This window comes from Rhipicephalus sanguineus, chromosome 2 (assembly GCF_013339695.2).
Source record: "Rhipicephalus sanguineus isolate Rsan-2018 chromosome 2, BIME_Rsan_1.4, whole genome shotgun sequence".
Taxonomy (NCBI): Eukaryota; Metazoa; Arthropoda; class Arachnida; order Ixodida; family Ixodidae; genus Rhipicephalus; species Rhipicephalus sanguineus.
The window spans coordinates 60,412,707-60,435,118 of record NC_051177.1 but is presented as its reverse complement, the minus strand read 5'-3'; the positions used below and the strand labels follow the sequence as shown (position 1 = coordinate 60,435,118).

The 22,412-nt window shown below is 47.9% G+C and overlaps 2 protein-coding genes across 6 annotated transcripts in view; both read right to left on the bottom strand.

The window, feature by feature from the left end:
• Positions 1-849: 849 nt before the first annotated feature.
• Positions 850-22,412, bottom strand: part of LOC119383078 (sodium/potassium-transporting ATPase subunit beta-2-like) — a 388,376-nt gene continuing 366,813 nt past the window's right edge. The window contains exons 2-6 of one of the 3 annotated variants that reach the window (XM_049412410.1): positions 17,368-17,432; positions 12,042-12,113; positions 7,452-7,678; positions 6,035-6,336; positions 850-5,043 (exon numbers count right to left, since the gene is read on the bottom strand). In XM_049412410.1, coding sequence (XP_049268367.1) covers positions 4,443-5,043; positions 6,035-6,336; positions 7,452-7,490 — 942 coding nt within the window. In that variant the 5' untranslated portion in view covers positions 7,491-7,678; positions 12,042-12,113; positions 17,368-17,432 and the 3' untranslated portion in view covers positions 850-4,442. Of the gene's footprint in view, positions 5,044-6,034; positions 6,337-7,451; positions 7,679-12,041; positions 12,114-16,719; positions 16,867-17,367; positions 17,501-22,412 lie in introns of those variants that run through there. The other 2 variants (XM_037651072.2, XM_049412411.1) reach the window with 2 other exon arrangements.
• LOC119383075 (eukaryotic translation initiation factor 4 gamma 2) overlaps positions 19,249-22,412 on the bottom strand; it is a 44,318-nt gene continuing 41,154 nt past the window's right edge. For all 3 annotated transcript variants that reach the window (XM_049412405.1, XM_037651069.2, XM_037651070.2), the window contains one exon: positions 19,249-19,755. In XM_049412405.1, coding sequence (XP_049268362.1) covers positions 19,669-19,755 — 87 coding nt within the window. In that variant the 3' untranslated portion in view covers positions 19,249-19,668. The remainder of the gene's footprint in view (positions 19,756-22,412) is intronic.

Here is a 22,412-nt window from a genome sequence, read left to right as displayed (position 1 = left end):
AAACGACGGCTCACACTGTATATATATATATACACACAAAATCACGCATGCGCACGCCGCTATACAACTATACACGTAGGGGAACAGTGAGCGCTAAATGAACGAGGGAAGTCGCACGACCCGACGCATCGCTCTTCGGCATGTATAAAGGCCTGTTTTATCCTCAAGCCGCATTGGCCGCACCGCACACGGCGGATGGCTTTCCGCACCTCTCTCATTGGCTGCTCCCAGTGAGAGAGGGGGGTGAGTAGCCAATGAGAGACACGCGGGAGGCCATCCGCCCGGTCAGAGAGAGACAAATGAAAGACGGGGAGGTTAGCCAGGTTCCACCCGGTTTGCTACCCTATACAGTGGGAGGGGAAAGGGGTGGGGGAGGGTTGGCAGTGCGGCTTAATGATAAATCGGCCCTAAAGGTGTCCTATCGTGAATGAAGATATTGGCAGCGACTGATTCTCGTTCGTTCGTCTCAGACTCGCAATTTTCTATTATTTATACAAGCGCAAAAAATATAGATCCACTCGACGTACCTTTTTATCAGAAATATGCTTTTTGTTCAAGTGCCTCTTCTTTTTTTTTCCTCGCTTAGTTCTTTCTTCGCGCCTCCATCTATTAGCGAGTGTTATATAGTCACTAAACTGACGCTAAAAATATATGCACGTTTAGTTTTTGACCGGAACCTAAGGCTAAAAAAAAAAAAAAACCGCGCTAAAATACATATATTTGTATACTGGGTGTTTTCTCCCTCGCTTGGCGTCAGGTAATCAATTTAGACAAGCAGAAACTAACTTCGTCGGCGGTCGCGCACGGTTGCGTCAACTCGAGAAAACTGTGATAACCTTTTTCATATATTAACTGACAGCTTTAATGAACGCAGTGTCTTGGCACTGAATGGGCTGGAAGTTACCCCGAAACCATGTTTGCCGTTTCCTGCACTTACGAAGCCCTTCATAAAGGTTCAACTCCGTGCTGGGATTTCCCTGTTTGTGCTAATAAAGGTCGCGCGCCTTGGGTATCTGGATGTTATCGAGTGCTCCGATCTTTCCCTCTGTAAAACACTCAGCGCGCTCTTCTCTCGATATTTACATCCTTTGTCCTCTCAGACAACTAGCGTTGACCTTACAGAATGTTTTCATCACCTGTGAAAGTGAGCACATTGGTGCCAACCGCTTGTGAATAAAACCAAGATTTTCTTTCGTCACAAGGACCGGTGCACACGCAAATTGTTCGAGGCTTTCAAGATTAACAATACACGGGGGTGTATAAGTGAACCTTCCGTATCTCTTGCTGATTGTGAGCTGAAATATTTAGGTGCCACTTTGTGACGTAGACATATCTGTGTCCAATGATCTTATTTCATTAAATGTTAACTGTGTATATATGTTATCCTTCAAATATTAAACGTTCTGTTGTGAGTATGCGCGAGTCCTGTTTTCCTCGTCTTTGTGCTTGTGTTTTTAGCGCAGTTTTAGTCGTCATTATGAATTTAAACCAACTAGCCCGACTTGGTGCTCTGCATCGGTCACTCCAGTTGAACGCATGTCAACTTGCAACGGATACAGCAGGGCGAAGGTTTCTCGGGTAAATGAAGGGCGTTTTTGAACGATACTTAAGGTTTACTTATCGGCAAGGGAGCTGCTTCGAGTGGCTTACCTGACATTAATAAAGAAAAAGAAAAAAAAAAAACGCAGCCTTTTCCGAGATTCGCTGTCAACTTGACGCAGTCGAGGAAGAAAATACCTCATAAATACACACGGCCAACCACTTCAAAAAGAAGATTCGACCTGTATTTCGTAAGTATAATGAGTATAAAGAAGTGGCGCGAAACAGGGGGGTATAAGTAATGTATACTGACCTCGTATATATATATACGATCAATGACGCAACCCCTCACCATCCCTCCCTTCCCTCCCCGCTGCCTTTGTGCACAATACACCCAGCGAGTGAGACATGCGTCGATGAGCTTACGGACGCGCGTAACAATAAATGAGCGCACATGAGAACACCGACATGTCACTCTTTGTTACTCTGCTTTCACCGAAGGGTTCCAAAGTCTGACGAACACTCGTCAAGTCCAACGCTGAAGCAGCCTCAACTGTTCCTCCTGCTCACGCATGGCTATAGGTCGCGAAGTTCAAGAAACCGTTCGGACTACATGTATAAACAAAAACAACAGCGGATCCTTTATGAAAATGAACGGATGCAAAACCGTTTTCAAAGTTTTTTTTTTTTTTTTCTGCATTAGAAAACAACGTTTGACTGCCCTTGACAGTGCATTTCCTATGTATATTTTATGAAAACAGAAATTATAATCTCTTTTAAAGGTAGCGCAAAGTTACCGCCTCTACTGCTGACCCGAAGGTCGAGAGATCGAATCCCGGCCGTGGTGGCCGCATTTCGACGGAGACAGAATGCGAGAGACCCATGTGATTAGATTTAGGTGCACGTTAAAGATCCCCAGGTGGTCGAAATTTCCGGAACGCCTCCACTACGACGTCTCTCATAATCATATCGCGGTTTTCGGACGTAAAACCCCAGCCGTTATTATCATTATTATTACCGCCTCTTCCTAATGTTCCGTATTCGGTAGTAAAAACAGCATTGTCATGATCGAGAAACTAAGCGTATTCGCACATGCGACAGCCAAAAAAAAAATAAGGAAAAAAGAATCGAACAGATCTCTCCGACAGTTCGTTGCCTTCGAACTTCTGTTTTATTTTGCTTTGCTTTGTCACCTATATAGGGACTTCTTGAAAACCGCTAACCGTTAGCCATGCGATCCTTCTTAGTTTCACAATCTATCCCTTCGCATTCTGCAAACCGTTACGACGTCGAAACATACCCTTTACTTGTGGGGGCTTCAACAGAATGGCAGTGTGGCATATGAAGTACTTGAGATGCGACTCTCCAAAAATGTCTAAGGCTTCAGTCTTAAGCCCTGCAATACGAAACAAACAGCGGCTCGCCTCGCCAGACCACGAAACACCGTAACAACGACCCTCGCCGAAACTATCCCGCCCTCACCCGCCCCCTAATAACGAGCTTTGAGCGAAAATGTCTGTCTGTTCTCCGAACCTCAAACGTGATTCTATTGCACGTTCAGTCACCGACCAACGCTTAAAACATCCCTCTCAGGCGACCAACTGCCTCAAGACCAGGATACAATCGAACGCGTCCGTCTGATATCGGCAAACCAGTGTTATAACTAACGCTAAAGAGTTTTGCGAGCAATCAACAAAAAATCAGCGTCTAATGGCACAATCGAGTTCGACGGCTTGTATCTGAGCATTAGTGTTCAGTGTGAGTCTTTCAACGTATAGAATTCTTTCCTTCACCGAAACTTTGGAAACGAAAAATATAAAAAAGAAACCGCGAATAGACGCTTTTTTTAAGTTGCAACGACGCAGTGCACTTCATCCCATAACATTTCACAACTCATCCCAGTCCTTGACACCGCCATCACTTAAGCTCTGCTTTCCAACTACCTCGCTAAAGGACTTTGCAAACCAGCGGGTCATCCCCCTCTTACAGACGCACTCACATCGCATCGTCACGAACGCAAGTAAACAAACTTTGGGGGTGTCCACGTTCGTAATGTAGATCGCCAATACTTTACACCAGCAGAGCGTGCACCATGACGTGGAAACGGTAGCAGTAGCAATGGTGGTCTACATAGCTGCCTTTGCTATACACTCCGTGTCAACTCTCCGCAGACGGCGCAAAAGCGTCAAAACTTGCAACAAACTACGTTTTCGTCATCAGCACTTATCCGGACGAACGCGTGCTATGCGTGATCGGCAAAAGAGTGCGCTCGCGGTACCGTCCACGTTGTCATAGTGGGTATACCGTGCCAAAGACGAAAACGCGATCTGCTGCTGGTCTACATGCTCATACATTCGGTGGCTTATCGCTTGCACCGTATCAGTAACGTTCAATGACAACAATAACGCGCCATCAGGCCGCGGTACAATGCCAAGGAAGATGACATAAATCTCGGCAATGATGACCACAGTGCAACGAGCGTTGCCGCACTCAACGTAGACCTGCTGCTACTCAGCTGCCAACTATTCATGTCACCACACTCTCTACCACACTCTCTCGTTGTCTACGTGCAGATCTAACACAGAAGTGGGAGAAGGCTAAAATATATGAACCTCAAACCTACGAATTGTTGGTATCGGCTCTTTAAAGAAAACCAATCTTCAAGGAGCGTTATTTAGAATGGCACGGCAACGATCAACGTAAAGTGCGGCAACGCTCGGCTGAAGCTCCCCCACTCATGCACGCGAAACGACGAGCGTTTTTAACACGGGCCACGGGGTGGCATTTGGTCCTCGCTTCCTTTTCAGCGGCCAACAGCGCTACGCGTGCGCACTCGATGACAGAGACGGTGGGATCAGGAGGGCCTCCCCCGTATACGGTCGCAGCCGTCCGCGCAGAGGGCCTCAGTCGACGAGCAGGTTGAAGAAGAGCTCGGCCGAGGCGTTCGCCGGCGGCGGGTTTCGAACCCAGAGGCGGCAGCGGACGCCGATCACTATGGCCGTCGAGGGTTTCCGAAACTGGACGGCCACCATGGGCGCCATGTAGTCCTTGTGTCCCGTGTACGGGAAGAACTCGGTGCGGAAGCCCTGGTACGGCGTGTACACCACGCCGCCCAGGTTCTCGCGGTCCACCACGGTGTCGCCCTCGCACTGCAGAAGCACGAGGCCCGGCTTGAGCAGCGGCAGCAGAGGCGCCGGTAGCAGCTGGGCCGCCTCGTGCTGCGCGATGGGTGCGGGCTCCCAGCCCGGAACGTTGGAGAACTGGAGGAACACGCAGGGACTGCCTTCCTTGTAGCCGAAGTCGAGCGCCGCCGTGCACTCTGGCGCAACGGCGCGGATGTCGAAGAGGCACACCTTGCCGTGTTCCGGCCGCCGGCCGAAGCACTCGGTCACGTTGGAGTTGCGCGCCGCGCGCACGGGGTCGTAGGCCGACATGAGATCCTTGAGCTGCACGGTCAGCTCGGGCCATTCGCGACCTTCGTGCGGCAAGCTTCCGTGACGGAACCTGCGAGCGCGGAGTATTATTATTATTATTTTTTTTTGCTGATGCGGAAGGCACTTACAGTTCAAGCGACTCGCAATGTCAAATGATCGTGAAGGGGCCAAAGACCGCGCCAGGGAACGCAGGCACTGTACTAAAGGTTCAGATAAATCCCTCCACGAATTATATAAAACCCACAGGCACCCACAGGCATTTCATACGGTTAGGAGCACCGTTCCATATACACATATTACTGTGGCTACGAGGTTTAAAGGGGTCATGAACACTTTTCCACGTAATCACCGAATGACCTCAGTATCAGAGTTTATGGCATCACGAATCGATTGCCGCAAAAATGTCTCGAACCGTCAAGCACGAGCGGATTAATAGGGGGTTGTCACGCGCTTTAAGCGCTTTCTCTATTCTCCCGTCACGACAATCGCGCTGGAAGCTACGCAGGCAGGCATGGCACAGGAGAAAAAAGTTGCGTCAGCACGCGTCATGACCTTGAGAGCGCGTGGTGGAACGCGATCGCTCTTTCCCGTTGTGATTCTTGTGCGCAAGTGTGGCTCAATGTGTAATGCTAGCAGGCTATGGATCGCAGCGTCGACACGTGGCGGCAACCCGAGGCAAGAAGCGCATCTAATCCAAACACTCCTCCTAATTTATGTTAGCTGTCAGCCAATGGCAGCAATCTGTTCCCTGATGTCAGAGAACAGGCGCCGGCAGCTCCGAAGCGAGAGAGGAGCGAGGCGTTCGAGAAAGCGGCAACCTGCGCGCTCGGCTTGTAAACTCTACATGTCGCGCACGATTACAAAATTTGGCCGAGCTGTTCATAGCAGTGTTTGCTGTTCGTACAATGGGTTGTTTCATCAAGCCCCAGGGGTGGTTCATGGGCCATTTAATGCACTGCTGTCGCTACCAGTGCCTCGCGTTTCGGGCGTATAACTGGGACCGTTTTAGCTTATACGTTCGTCGCGAGGTGTGTAAGAGGGAGGAGACGTGCTCTTCTCACCAGATCATTCGGTGCTTCCCTTTGGGCCGTGGCCAGACTGTCAACAGGGAGGCGTCGTCCGTCCATACCACGTCGTCGACCTCCCTTCCGGTGGAGAGCAGCGTGGCGATAAGCACGACCGCCACGAGCAAGATGGCCACCAGCACGGCGATCCACCACATGACCCGCGGCTTGGCCAGCCACAAGCTGAAGGCGCCTCTCTGCTCCTCCTGCTGTTGGTCGGCGGACGGGGCGCCATCGGCCTTTGTCGCAGCCCCATCCTCTGGACCGTCAGCCGCAGCCGAGACGGTGCGTAGGGGAACCTGACACGAGCAGGAAAGTCTCACGATGTTAAACGTTTCGCAGAGTCCGAAGAATATTGCCACGAATACATTTAAAAAGCCTATACAGGTTGTTGATTATCGTGAATTCGTCCTACATGCTATGCACAGAAGATACACTGGAACGAGCCCTAACGAAAAGTGTACGAAGCACACACGACGCTGGAAGGCCCTGTGACAAGTCTATAACTCTTGATAGTGTTCGGATTCATTATAATTTATAGCCATTATATATACTATAGGGGGTCGACTAGAAATGTCCATTAAAGACAGAGTTGCGAAGAACTTGATGCAGCGCGAAAAAAACGAGAACAAAGATGATGAACGAACAAAACAGGACGAACGCTGTTCACTCTGTTCAAAGGACAGGGGGGGGGGGGGTAACATTGCTCAAAAGCCCCCCCCCCCCCCCAAACCACATGGGCTACTTATATAAGAGAGGGGCATGTATTGGTGATCACCAAGCAACAGGAAGCAGGGCTCCCCTTAAGTTTTGGTGGAGTCCACTTTCACCCCATTACGAAAAGCAGTTGCACTTGTAGAGATCGTGCTCTGGTCCTGCCAGCTGCGACGATGTCGGGAACGGAGAAACAAAATGAGTAATGTTCCTCCCTTTTCACCTGTCTTTATTGGACCCCCTTTCCTGTGTTACTGGCCACCCCGCAATGTACTCCGGTATAGGACAGTGTGTGCCCCCAACTCCATCACCAATATTTTTTTTAATTATATGTTGTTTAAAAGATGTCAGCGCTTTTATACAGCGCCGGCTACTCCTTTTTTCACAGATAACAGAATTCGTGAAAATCACAGCAATGAAAAAAAAAAATTACATAGAAAAGCACCTAGTTCGTGCAAGTTAGTTAAGCCATAACAATGATCACATATTCCCGAAGTCCATTCACGAAGCGACACGAGAAACAAGACAAAATGCACCCGAGTCCCATAACACTACAGCTCACTACTCATTCGTACCAAGCGTACCCACCCCTACAGCTCAGGTACACCCGTGAGTGAAATCCTCTTCCGTATCGGAAACACAGCGAACGAAAGCGAATGCCAAAGCGCAAAGAAAAGAAAGTGCGAGACGAGATGTATACCTTCTCGGGTTCCTGTGCTTCCTTGGCTGGTGGTGCCATAGCCGGCCTGCTGTGGTCAACCACAGCGGCGGCCTGCGGGGGCGCCGCTGTGGCTTGCTCCTCGGCCCCCGCTGCCGCCGAACTCGGGGTCGCGGTGCCGCCGGGCCGCTCTTCTTGCTCCTCGCGGAGACTGGCAGGAGCTGGCGATGGAGTGCGCGGTTGAGAGGGCGCTCGCACTGAAGCCGCGCCTGTGAGGCAGAAGTAATCAGGCGATGGACCGAGGATAAGGATTCAATGGGGGCTAGTTGGTACTGCATCGTTCTTGTTCTGCGCTAAAAAATGTAACAGGGGGACGACACGGGAAAAGTTGCGCACGTCTGTGTTCCCGTGTCGTCCCCCTGTTACATTTTTTAGCGCAGAACAAGAACAATTGACCGAGGGGCAATCTCGACTCGCGTTACAGTTGACGGAGATTCTGCATGCATATCACGTGACGTATACGTAACACAATCCCGTCAATTTCGCTGCAGTTTTGCCACGGTCATCAGTGCAATTATTATTATTATTAATATTATTATTATTATTATTATTATTATTATTATTATTATTATTATTATTATTATTATTATTATTATTATTATTATTATTATTGTTGTTGTTGTTGTTGTTGTTGTTGTTGCCATTGGACTATTTCAAGACATATTGGACTCTCCTTCAGCTATTCGGTTCATCCAGTCTTAAAGGATCCTTGCAACACTTTCCCAAGTAATCGTCTAATGGCTTCATTAAACAAGCTTATTGCCTCACGAATTGACAACCGCAAAAATGTTTGGAATCTGTACAGTACGAGAGGAGTTACAGGGATCTGCCGCACGCTTCAAGCGCTTTCGCTCTCTCCTCGTACCAGCGAGCGCGCTGAAAGCTACGCATGGAGGAGGATGGCAAGGGGGAAAGAAGATGCGTCCATTCATCAGCACGCGTCATGGTATGGTATGGATAACTTCATTGATGTCCTGAATCGTCCAGGACTGATGCGGGCACGTGGCGGCATCCCGCGGTGGCCATGGTAACTATACAGCTCGCCATGCTGAAATCAGCCAACGGCCGTAGACTTGGGTAAACGGTGCAGTGATTTGGGTATATGGCATCATTTGTAGACGAAGAGGGAGCGATTTCTAGCTGACTTTAGAATTTATTGTAAAATTCCAGGCCGTGTGCTGCGCTTTAATTTTTGGCTCGCGCGTTATCAGGAGCATCGACTACCAATCGGCAGCGTTGTCTGACCATGCTCAAAAAGTGTTGCAGGGTTCCTTTAAGTCATTCAACTCCATCATGTGCCGGATATTATCACACCGCCTATTCTTCCGCCGCAACATGTGCCTGATGTTATGACAGCACTCCTAAGGATATTAAGGGTTCTTTTGACCTCGAAAGAGATGTGGAAAGCCGTGTAGATAGAAAGCAAACGGTATAGCCTACATAATAGGTGACTTAAGAGGAATGATGTCGAAAGCTGGGCGAGTTTGCTACTTTTCGTGATGAAATTTCAGAGCGCACAATAAACTCGGACACAGTGTAGTAGACAAACGAGCGCTCACTCTCAACTGCTTATTTTTTGGAAAATACAGAACATATAAGCACCAGCTGCACATGCTCAGTGCACTGAGCATGTGCGAAAACGAATTATAAGAATTATAAGAAGAAAGATGACATATAAGAAACTTAACACTGTGTCCGCGTCCTATGCGCGCCTGAAATTTCGCCATGAAGCCATATACACAGCCGGCGTCAAAAGTTAAGAGACCACTAGGTCTGGGAGAACTTTGAATTTCCCAGCAATTTGCGACTGTATTCGGTCGAACTGCACAGCACATGTTGTTAGCGCGTTTTATAACATACCAGAAACGTACATTCAAGGCTGCCTGACGAAGCTGCGGGGATATTAAGCTTTTTCTTGTGTCTCGTGGTCCTTAAACATTTGACGCTGACTGTATACAATGTGTATTGAGGACAACTGGTGGTCTGTTGTAGGGTTACTGAATGGGTGACAAAGAAATAGAAGCGCACTCGAGAACCTCAATTGCCTGAAATGCTACCGCTCACAAGACCGGCAACGGGTTTCAATGTCCGCATTTGAGCACAATAGTGGTACGTATTTTATAATAGAAGCATCGTGTGGTCCCTTGCGGTCCATATACAAAAAAACGGCAAGTGAAATGTAGATTCGCGTTTCTGCACCGTTTCGGCTTAGAAAGCGTAACATATATAAAGCTGCGCAGGTCCCCCGAATACCGACGCCTATGCGAAGTCTGAAGTACAGCTTGCTTTACATGCAGGGTTGCCAATGGTGGCTACTTTTCGCCAAATTGGCGAATTTGAGAGGCCCGTGGCGACCTAACATTATGAATGGCGACATGGCGAATTTTTGGCGACTTTCGGCTTAGGTCTCCACCGAGTTTTGAATCCTAAGCTCAGTGTCTTCCCAATGAATGAGCGGCAACATACTCAGTACTTTTCTTGGTTTTAGACCCACGAGTAGAATGTGCACATTACGCGTCATTCGGTATGTCCGTCCTGTAACTCGTGTGTACCTCCTGAATTCATCTAGATAGATAATAAAACGTTTATTTAATGTTCTGCGAAAATAAGATCAGTGAGTGGGATCCTTAGTTCGGGATGCCATCTAGATGCAGGAGGTACTGGAACGTCTCCCAGCGACATCCTAGCAAAATGTAAGTCAGCGGACTGCCTTGCAAACCGCGAGGGGGCAGTGATTGACTATAAGTTTATGGCTTTAGGTGCTTTAAGCTTATCTGAAGTTTCGCATCTGAAGGGGCAAGACGACGGGTTGGCCGCGTGTTCCGACCATTTGTTCCGCCAAAGCTCCAACTGCTCTGAATAGCTTGGCGACTTATTCACTGTTGCAGTACCCCCAGTTCAGCTCGCAAAGACTGTTTTGGAATAGCGAAGAGAGGCGGATACGCGGCTATTTCTGCAATAAAAATTATTTATTGAGGCATTTTTCACTGTTCTCGGTGAGCGTGTGCGAAAAAACAATTGCTATATAACATTTTACATTGTTATACAGCAATAACGCATCGGATTGACACGTGTAGATATAAGTAACTATAAGAAAGGGTCGGTGATGTCCGGTATCATATTAGTTCACACTGAAAAGGTGTAAGACTCACTAATGATCGGTTCCTGTAAGAATTCTGTCGTGTTACCTTCAATAAACCTTTTAATCCTTTTAATTCATATAAGGTTACATAAAGCTGTCTACAAATAATGCTTTCACGGTTTTCGCCCAAGGTTTATACCCCACTTTTAGCTTTGAAACGAGAGGACAGGGATGGAAGGATATCATGAGCGTTTCGTTCATTCACCCTTGCGCCACCACGCACATCTTGCGGCTAGTCGGAGAAGCAGCAAAATGCACTCCCATGGTGAAGCGGGCGATACGACTGGCATCCAGAAACGTCAATATAATTTAAGGGTCTTGGATGGTACTTTATTCTACGGGGCTATACGTGAGTGGAAATTTTTATTACTGGGTATGCCGCACATATCTAGAATGGCTACTTTTTTGGCGAATTTTGTAAAGAAAATGGCGACTTTTGGCGATTTTTTGCTTGTCGTTTGGCGACATTTACTCGAAAGTCAGTGGCAACCCTGTTTACATTACGTGAAAACGGTTAAACGTAGCTCACGAAGTTGTTGACCCGCGCTAAAAGAACGGATGTCAACTAAGTATAGCGTACATCGGTTATAGGGAAGGGGCACAGAACACCTGTGTAGCTCACGGTAAATACACAATACGATATGGTGCACAGTGTCTCAATCAAAAATACTGAAAAGCAAAAAAGAAAAGAAATTACGGAAAACGAAACTTTGAAACAGAAACTATTCCCATTACTCCGAACACTAAACATACACAGCCGGAACTATGCATATATGTTATGTAATACTTCAATGTGGGCTGCACCCTCTTTCCTAACAAGACACGTTCGAGGCGAGTATAAGTCAAGCTGTCGAGTCTAAAGACGTAGGAAGTTCCCCCGAGAGACAGAGTCTCTCTGAAACGTCACTTCAGGTAACCATATCTTGTGTGTTCCGAACGGAAAGTATATTACAGTTAACCTGTCAAATCGTCTGTCAACGCAAACGGGTCAACGCCATGTATGTTATCCACGCCCAACTTTCAGAAGGCAAAATTTTCAGCCGACAACTGCAGATGAAGGTCACCGCGCGCCCTGGCGCCTGCGTAATTCGTTCAAGGCCTTGGATACACCAATAGTTCATTACGATGGTCGCCGCACCGAGGGCCTTCGTCCTTGTTTGGGTAATATGTCACCGCCAAGGTCTTTGGTTCGCGTTTACAATAACCGATCTATCGCATGTTTCGATTTATACCACATCATTTCCTTCAACGGTGGGCGGGGCCGGAGGCATGTAATGTTCACGTGACTTAACTCTGGACAGACGGTTCTAGAGGTTTATACAATGAGCGGATTTTTTTTTTTTTTTACTATACACTTGCATACACACGTTCATAGCAACGACACTCGATTTAGCGCGAGAAAGAGAAGACACTTGAGAGCGTGTACTCACCCTCTAAGGAATCACTAAAAAATAAACCTCCACATCTCGGCACTCCACGGGAGAAGGCTCGTTCAGGTGCACCTGCGAGACAGCAAGAGACGACGAACGAAACTGCGGTCAGCCGCCATCCGGGTGCACGGCTCGCTTCTTAAACATCACGCCCAACATCCGCGCCTGCAGGATGGACCGATACACAACAACAGCAGCGGCAGCAGCACTCACTGCTGGCGGCTCGTTGTCCGCCGCTACGTCGAGAACTGGTGCCTCGACGCGTGCATCCGGACGTGGTAGGGGAGGGGACAACGAGTACGGGCAAAAACAAATAAGAAAACAAGCAGGCCGCCCGCGCGGTGCGCTTCGTCCATTCGCTCGGCGCGTCCGTCAACAAACTCGCCAGAGGAGAGGAGCCGTGGTCTCTTTTTATCCACGACAAGGAAACGCAGCGCGATGTGGAAGGCCGCACGAGTCAGAAAACACAAAGAGAGGGGGAAGCATTTGGGGTGGTGGCCCAGTTGCAGCGGCAACACGAAATGAGAGGGCAAGAGAACCGGTCTAAGAGGGGCATTGCGCAACGACCTGCCAGTTTTCGCCTAAAGCAAGGTGCTTCCTAACGAGCATAAAGCACGTGCGTGTAATTGCCACGCAAATTGAAAGACCGTCATCCAGTAACGTAAACACGGAAGTTTGGCACGTTACGAAGGAAGTCCACTAGATTAATTGTGTAGTTTTTCTCTCATTCCCGGTGAAGTGACAGCAACAGGCATGCAGGGCTGAGTGCCTCTTACAGCAATGTTCGAGCAGTTATTAATGCAAAAGGTGAAACGCAGAGGGTGACCGTCGGCGTCAACACGATAAGTGATGCAAGGATCACGTGATGACGTCATCATAACGTCACAGATCGCAAAAAGTTTTGACGTCATTATGACATCATCACGTTACATAACGTGACGTCACATGATGACGTCATCACACAACGTCGCTTGGCCATAGGTGGGCGGATCCCGGAGGCAGTGCAAAACCACGTGAAGTGCAGAACGCTTTCGGGGTGGGGGGACCAACACAATCAACTGAGAAAGAAATTTAAAAGAAGATGGCTTTGGCCTTCGAGTCGTCTTAGGTGAATGCATAAGGGGTCGTGAGACTTTTTTATTTTCGTTTCGCTTTCTACTACCTAAAGCACGTAATCCTAGCGTGAAACGGTACAATGGGTTCGTGCGTTCTTTGCAAGGATACCCGTCTTCGTCAGAGTCCTGAAGAATACACTCCCCTTGTCGAACTGTCCCTAGCTGATGCTACCCGCCCTGTTCACCAACTGTTCGCAACTCCAACTTCGAATTTTGAGATAAACGTTGGAGTCCAAAGTGCCTTTACGTAGAGTCGGCTCCCGTTAATTAAACCCTTGCGGAAAAGCAGGAATTTGTCGAATTATAAGAAAAGTCGTGTTAACGAAATGTGGCAAATATGAATGAATTAGGACTTGTTTCGTTTGAACTACTTTGTAATGTGTCTTTGTTCCACGATCTCGAAATCCTGACTAAACCAGCATGAGACGAACATAGCCCCGGCGCGTTAAAAAACTTTTTAGATGCGAAGCAGCTTTTGCGCTGGGCTGTGTCCGTAGTTCCATTGGCGACTGTCCGCTTTCTACCACCTAGCATAGCCATCTGAGCGCGCGCTCGCGCCAAGGAGGTCTTCTTCCTCTTGTTCTTCGACCGCCTTGACGATGATACGTGCAGAGCACTTTAGGGGCCCGGGCTGTCGTATGCTGTCCTATCTTGGCGTAACGCAGGCAAAACCATGTGTGCTGGCACGCGCTAGCGCGTTCGGGCCTGTGTGAAGGGCTGGGTAAGACACTGTGGCCTCTCCTCCTTACACTCTCTCAGCAATCACGTGATGGCGTCGGGGAACGAGATTCTGCAGATGCGTGATGAACCGGCGTGGAGTGCTCCAACAAGAGTACGGGACGAGTAACAGCAACAGCAACTACAGTGAATTCATGGTGTGCTCCACTTTCAAGGACGCGTTAACATTGGGCAAGGTGCCCGTGATGCGCCGTGATGCGCTGTTTCGCATCCCCACATAGTTCCCCTTAGTGGGAGATGGTGTAATTTTTTTTTTTTCCAGCCTGGTACGACACGAACAAAGTGGGAACCACTGTCGAAAGAAGCGCTGAGTCACTAACACGTATATAAAGAATAATCAATATAAACAGCTCTTCAAGGTAAGCAGTGATCCCGTATACCCGATCTCTTGCTGCTACTGTCTCACAAGATTATGGCCGACGGCTAGGGGCGACGAGGGAAGTGGACTTCCCGCCTGACCATTGGCGTACTCAGGGAGCGTTCAAACCCTCCCCCCCCCCCCCAATTTTCAATTTTGCATGTGTTTTTCAATCACGGCCGTAAGTAAGGGGGGATTGAGGGTGTTCTGACACCCCCCGAAAATTTTTGATGCTTTAACTTTTCGGGTGGCACTAAAATACTTTCACGCCTTCACAGTGACCACTAGTTGCCAAAGTTAGCCGTTCTACACCCAAACACCCCCGAAAAAATTCTTGGGTACGGCCCTGTTTTCAATTGTGCATACACGCACACGTACAAACGTACCAGGGGCATAGCCAGAAATTTTTTCCGCTGGGGGGCGGGGGGTTTCAATCATACCTTACGTACGTTCATGCGTGCGTTTCTAGGCGTGCCTGTATATAGTATACACTAGCCAAATCGAAAAATTTCGGTGGGGGTTTGAACCCCGCTGATTTAACGCACGCACTAACATGCATAAAGGGTAATTGCCCCCCCCCCTCATCCCCCCCCAAAAAAAAAATTCTCGCTACGCCACTGCTCCTGACATTCATTTAGTGGTGTTCTAACAAAGTTCTCTTTCTTTCTGAAGCTTTCAGCAACCCTTAATTAGAGCTCAACGAGTCTTGTCCTTCCATAGCATTGCATGGTTTCTCGCCTGGCAGTTTGTGCAGAACTTGCATGCGAAAGCATCGTCCGTCCCACTAAAGGTGCTCTTCATGAATGAGACAGCCTTATTGAATGTTCTGCAAATTGATGGCCTGGGTCTAGGCCGCGCCAGGGCAGTAGAGTGACCCTGACTCTCGGTAGCTGCTCGGGCTTGCTGGATCGCCCAAAGTTGGTCCTGGAGGTCTGAGCTAGTAAGTGCGGCTCTCCACCGCGCCCTTAGTTCATCTGGGTGGACTGAAATTCTCTTCTAAACATTTTCGCAATCCAAGAGGATATGCTCTAGGGTGGCTCCTCTATCATCACATAATTTACATTGGCGGAAACAAGCAGTTTAATTTGTAACGTGTTCGTGTAAGTTCTGGCACGAAGGCGCCTCCAGACAACCGCCTGAGACCTGTCCGATTTCGGGGTTGGAGGTGGATGTAGAAACGGCTCCACATTCTATAGAATTGGGTGATGCCACTGAGGAGTCTAGCCCCATGCTTCCGACCCATCTCCTCCTCTGCTAGGGCCCTCTCTAATCGGGCTCTGTCCCGAGAGGGGGCTGGGGGTGCTTGCCAGGGGCGTATCCAAGGGGGAAGGGGGGTCAAACCCTCCCCACAAAAATTCAATCTCGCTTGCGTATATATACACGCACACATACAAACGCGCGCACGAACATACATAAAGTATGGCTGAACCCCCCCCCCCCCCCCCCAGAAAAAAAATTCTGGCTACGCCCCTGGTGCTTGCCATAAGATTCCTCAGATGATATTAGTTTGGCTTTACTGTTTAGAATTCTTCTATATTCAACTGACCTCAGTCCTATGGCGTAACTACGTATAGCCGATTGAGAGTCGTTAATATTGTATATATCTATATTTGGGAGAAGCGATAGACAGAGTGATAGCAACCTCTTCCGGAACCATTGTTTTGCTCTTCAAGTGTCGTTCTTCACTTGGTGCAGGTCTAAGTTATTTGAGCTAAACAGTACCTCAAACAGGTTACGATGCTCGAAACGAACCCCCAAGAGGCTGACACAGCGACCACTCCAGAAAGGCGTTGGCTCCAGGTTCGAATCCCGGAAAAAGGCAGACTATGCGGTACCTGGCAAGCTTTCTTTCCGAGAAATTCGCATGGATTTCCTTTGTAGGATCGTGTTACAAACGGCCGTATGAAAATTAATATTTCTTTTTTATATAACCATGCTTTAAATCGTGATAAGCATGCGGCAACACGAAAGTTGCGCGGTTCGAAGTAGACAGAGTTGATGCAACGGCAACGACTATCACCCGATACGCATTTCAGCCGATGATCGACAACTTCTGAAATGCTCAAGAATTTCTATATGCCATATTACAATTCCGAGACCCAAATCACACTGAGCTATTCATATACGAAGAGTTGTTAGATATAAATGAAGACAGGAAAGCCAGTTGCCCTCCCGGCGTACACAAGGCAAAAATACGCAATCACTGTGCGCATTACTACGCAACTTTCTATGCGCGGGGTGCTTGTTGGTGTCTTAAGGAGTGTTTACAAGTACTGCAAGAAGTGGAAAGTACCATACGAGGCACAGCAGGACACGCGTATTCTTCCGTCGCGAAGATGCGAACTGCAACGTCCATTGAGAGAGTATGCTACAGGGCGTTAACCATAAGAACAGTTGACCAGCTGCGCAGAGCACTGCGCGAGCCACGAAAAAGCGACACCATTTTCGTCTATAGAAACAGGCTCACCTGTTCGAATGCGCTAAAAGTCCTAGCTCCTTAACGGCTTGCCACCGTGGAGCGATCTCGCTTCAGCTGTCAAGGTTAGCGGGGCACGTATCATCGCAGTGCGCTCTCCCGACTGGGCCGTGACGTCATTGGGCCCCGAAAAAGCGCGACGCATACGGATACACGTCTCTACGCGCGCGCCGCTGCTCGCTTCGTTCTGTCACCCAGCTAGGCCAATGTGAGAGAGAGGGGGAAAATCCGAAACGAAGTCTGGCCCAGAGACCACTCTAAATCTCTCTCCTCCATCGTCCATGTTCCCATGTCCAGCGCACCAAAAGCTAACGCCCAGCCCCAAAAGGGAACTAGGGCGCGGCGCCGCCTTTGGCGGCCTCGATTTGGTGGCAGCAGTAAACAAGCCGCTCTCCACCTAGCTGTCGGCCCCAAAATACAAACGCGCGACCCGAAACGGGAAAGAGAGGGCGCGCCCGCGAAACACGGTGGGATGCGGAAGAGCTGGCATCGATCCGGGACTCCCGAGACGCCATCGCCCTGTGCTGCTGCGGCCCAAACAGGCGCGTGCCGTTTCAGCTTTGGCCCCCAAGCGAACAGCTGTGGCCGCTCCCCCGACGCGACTCCGCGGTCCGTCGCGAGCGCTGTGCCCAGACTCACCTGAGTAGCGACGTCCATGGTGTACGGCATGGCAGAGTTAATTCCGAGGCACAGCGCCGCGAGCACTGAAGTTGACGGCACAAACGCAAGCGGGGCACCACAACCAACACGAAGCCAGCGACGCGAAGGGAGGCGTTCACCCAGAGCCGACGGCGCTACCGCGCATGCGCACTTCCCCAAGCGCGACGCGGGCGCCAATGCGGGGCGAGCGCAGGAATTTTTTTGCGGCGATCCCCTATCTGCGTCCGATGGGATTTTGGGAAGATCAGTCGCGCGTTGCTACAGAAAGTACAGCGCGCAAAGCCTGTCGGACATTACGCGAAAAATTGGTGGGGCAAAAGGAAAAAGCTAAGCGAGAAGATATCTCCTTTCCGTAGGTGAAGTATTTTAGAGCTCTGGAAGCATGTAGTATATGCAAGGAACATTAGTATTACAGATAAATGCACTACCCTAATGAGCTCAAGCTACAAGTGGTATTTATCAAAATTCAGACACCCAGCACAAGTTAACCCTTTAATACCATTATTGCCTCAAAGTATAAATTATTTTAGCAAATTTTCCTTATAACACGGATTTGTGCAGTTTATCTCAAACTTATCCAAAATATTAATGAATTAATAGTTTTGAGAATAGGTGATTGATTCAAAAAGAAAGCTTTCAGTTGGCAGACATGCTTTCAGCAAAACTGCACAGAGGAGGAACGGACTCTAAAGCTCCATTCAAGTGCAACTTAAATTCACAACATAACAAAAAGTTTACAAGCTTGGCTGCTAGTCTTTGGTAAGCAGAGTGGCAAGAAACTCAAATGGACGAGAGCAGCTTGTTCGGGAACATTGTTACAAACGGTCAAGTAGTCAATATTGATAACCTAAAATTTTCCGTCCACAGGGAATACGCTAGGACCATGCACTTCGCAAGATTGTACACATGGCCAATGAAGGTTTAAACTACTGGAAACATATGGGAAGTTTAAACTAACGAAGGTTTAAACTTCCAATATGTACTTGGATTATTATAAATTAAGTTGCTCCTAAGCTACCGAAATAAGCAAAAGTATGGGATCCAGGGAGTTTTCACTCAATGCATATGAATTCTTCTTGTTACGTACAATACAACTTGGCTGCCGCCGTTCCAGTCTATGTTAGCAAGTTTTAGTATAGTAGCATAAAACTCTAACATTAGTGCGCATTTCAACGCCAACGTTAAGACAGGGTGTACTCCAAGGCACCATCTAGTCAGGTTTGCAGAAGGCAGCGAAATGCTAATGCAAACACACACGGCACCATCGAGATGCAAAAAAGCCAAATCCACACCAACACATTTCCCTTCATTTTGCTGCTGAAAATTTGACATCTCGGCCGAATTGTGGGCAATATCCTTTGAAACAGGCGAATGAATGCAAAACTAGATACAGGCAGTGGCACCATCTCAACACTGTTACAGCAAACACAAGCAAGCTGTCTAGTTTACTGTCCCACTAATCAAAAGTGTTGTGAAAATGGGAGCCATTTCGCTGCCATCCTTGAGCATTAGAAACAAATGTGGATTCTGAGTATACCATATGTACAGAGTCCATCAAAAGTTCCCAGGCCACTATTCCATATATTCCTATGGCAGTGTGGCCTGGGTACTTTTCACAGACCCTGTACCTGAGAGGTCCAGCCACATTTAAGCACAGCACGCAAGCAGCACAAATGATATATCCTTGCATTAGAAGCTTCGCGGCACACTAAATCTGTTTACTGTGTGCCATATTCCAAGGATTTGGAAATGGCTATCTGCTCAGAACAATTCCAACTTGTCACAGCTATGCCAGTAATGCAAGAAGGCTTGTGGAGGCCCCTTGCCACTAAAGCACACTGTGGAAGAGAACAAGAGCTCTGCAAGATAGAAAAAGGAAAGCTTTATTTATCCCAATCGTAGCAAGGTTGCCCCACATGCACAGGTGGGGGCCCCACTAGCGAAGTCCTTGCTTGATTTAAGATCAAAACAATATGTTCCAGTTAAAAAAAAAAGCTCAGCTTGCAGCCTCAACTGCTTGCCTTTCTTTTAAAAAAGTGACTGTTCCTGCCCTGCGAGGATGTTAAGAAAGGCGCAAGGGCTTGAGAGAGAGTAGAGAGTAGGAAAGAATGGCAGATCTGGAACAGAAAGGCACGCAATGGAAAAAAAAATAAAGGCGGGGGAGCTGAGAACAGAAGATGCAGGGTTCTTTTTGCGCTGTTGTCTTTCTTGAGAGCAGAGTGTCTTGCTCTGCGCGCCTCTTTCTCGATTTTTTTTTTATTGGGTCCTGCCGGCAGCATGTCAGTTGTCTCCTTCATCCGAGCAGTCTTCGTCGTCTTCTTCCTCCTCCTCCTCAGCCTCTTCCAGCCAGGTTAGCCACTGGTTCACCTGCACGTAAATTAACAGCAGTAAAATACAATTAGCACGCAGTACCGAATTCCTCCAACACTTTTTTGGCTTTGACAACGGTGTACCACCATGGCCAGTCAAAATGTGCACATACCCAGCACTCTTTGACATGAAGACTACTAGGGATGGGCGAATAGTAAATTTCAGGTTCGAAGCGAATCCGAAGCGAATAGTGATTTGGTCGAATAATTTCGAATCGACCAAATCACTATTCGAATAGTTCGAATAGTGCTCACCACATATTATTAAGAAAAACTGAGCATATCCTTCATGACCCTTGCACAATATTTTTAAGAATTGGAACTAGGTATGAGTGAATGTCACTTTTTTGGTTTGAAATGAAGTGGAAGAAACCTTGAATGGTATCGAAATTTGAATAGCAGTAGGGTGCGAGTTATAAGCGGTACAATACGTTACAAGTTAAAAATGACTATACAGTGAACTCCCGTTAAGATGAACTCGGTTAAGACGAATTCTCGCTTATACCGAACAACACGGGACCATTTGTTTGGTTTCCCATAGACTCAATGCAAAAAAAATTCGCTTATGACGAACCGCCCAACTGTACTCTTCTGTTAAGACGAACTTTCGCTAGCAATTCTGCGAAATGAACACTGCAGTCTTGGTGGGGCATTCAGGCGACCGAGAAAAAGCAAAAAAGATGAAAAAAAAAAAAAAAGCGCGGCGAGATAAATGCCGCAAATGTATCCCCTCTCACCCTCAGCCTGTGGGTGGGGGAGGTGTGGGCTTTCATGGTACAGCAACCCGACGCTGCAGTGAAACCACCTTTACAGGGGGTTATGTGCGGTCAAACATACATATAGACGAATTCCACCGGACATACGTCACGGAAATGCGGTGGCGCTGTCGTCGGGCGTTTAGTTTCGCGCGGTAGGCAAAAGCCGCCATGCCTACCGCAGTTGCTGCTGTGTTTTCGCTGGTGCGTGCGCTGTTTGTCATCGTGCAAAGAAGAAAAAACGGCGTATCGACGAGCAGCGCCACAGTTATTTGCGCAGGAGGGCAGGAGAACGATGGAATAAGCTTTTTTTTCTTTACCTGTTTACGAAAAGACCGTCGCAAGAAATGAGCGGCAGCAGTAAAACGCGAGAAATTGTCTCCGATGCCGGCTCACCGGTTATTTTTTTTTTTTTATTCAAAATACTCCTAAAGGCCCTCAACGAGGGTATTACATAGGGGGACATTTTACAATAAATTGGGAAAAATAACAGAGTGAGAAAAACGGTAAAAAGTACAGTCTTGACAATTGGCTGGTATACATAGAAAACAACAACAACAACGACAATGAAGTAAATGCAAACTACAACATACTGAAGTAACTAGACACAAATGGTAAAAAAAAAAGTGCAAGCACAGTAGGCAGTTACCGAATGCCTACGCAAACAGAGTACATGAAATACACAATACAGAAGGAATACCGCTACAATATGCGAAAAGAAAAAGAAAAAAGGTGAAAAGAAATGAATTAGGTAGGGCATCACGTTTAGGCAATACGCTCAGTGCGTAGAAGATCTTGAAATTTCGTTATGTTTTTTTCGGTAGCTACATGCGATGATAAATGGTTCCATTCAATGATAGTGCGTGGTATGAATGAATTAGCGAAACGATGAGTGTGACATATGGGTCGTTTGACTTTGTACTGGTGATCGCGGCGAGGAAAAATGACTGCAGGGGGCTAAAAGAAATCGTCAGAAAGAATTGAATGATGGTATAGTATGTGAAAAAGCGAAAGGCGAGCTTCTTGGCGACGATGAGATAAGGAGTCAAGTTCGGCGCGATCTCTTAGTGCAGTGATGCTTGAATGACGTGAGTAAACTGAAAAAATAAAACGTACAGCACGGCTTTGCAAGGATTCAATATTCTGGATAAGATAGGCTTGAACTGGGTCCCAAATAGCTGAAGCGTATTCGATTTTGGGTCGAACGAGTGTTAAGTAGGCGAGCTTACGTATGTAGGGAGGGGCATTTTTTAGAGAATGTTTGATAAGACCGAGTGAACGATTAGCTGAAGCAAGGATGACGTCAATGTGATATGTTTTGCGGCGGCTTACCCAGCAGAAATGATTAGCCTTGTCAAGCGGTTGTCATTGTCATGTGCAGCACCGCATTTCTTGGCATAAGCCTTGTGTGGAGGCATAGCGAGCACGTTTACGTTGTGGATAGCAGTCATACATGCGGAGAATTCTTCACGGTTGCCATTGTTGATATACCGTATATACTCGTGTAAGGGCCGCACTTTTTTTTCGAAATTTTTGCTTGGTGCGGCCCTTACACGAATCAGGCCGATGACAGCTCACCAAAGGTCTGTACTGTTTCCGCGACAGTAGCAGAGTGTAAGAGAGTCGCAAATGACATTCCAGGAATGTTTTTATTACAATTCCATTTCGCTATCGCTATCCTCGTTCTCGGAAGAGCTCGCCTCGGCGTCGGCGTCCTCCCAGAGACGTTCATCCTCAGCGCCGCTCATGCAGTTTGAAATTCCAGTCACCTTGAAGCTTTTCGCGACTGTTTCGAATGACACGGCACGCCACGCACTCAAAATCCACGCACACACTTGTAGCGATGCCCGCTTCAGCCGTCCTGTAGGGGTCTTCTCATGATGGCCTCCAGCCATCCATT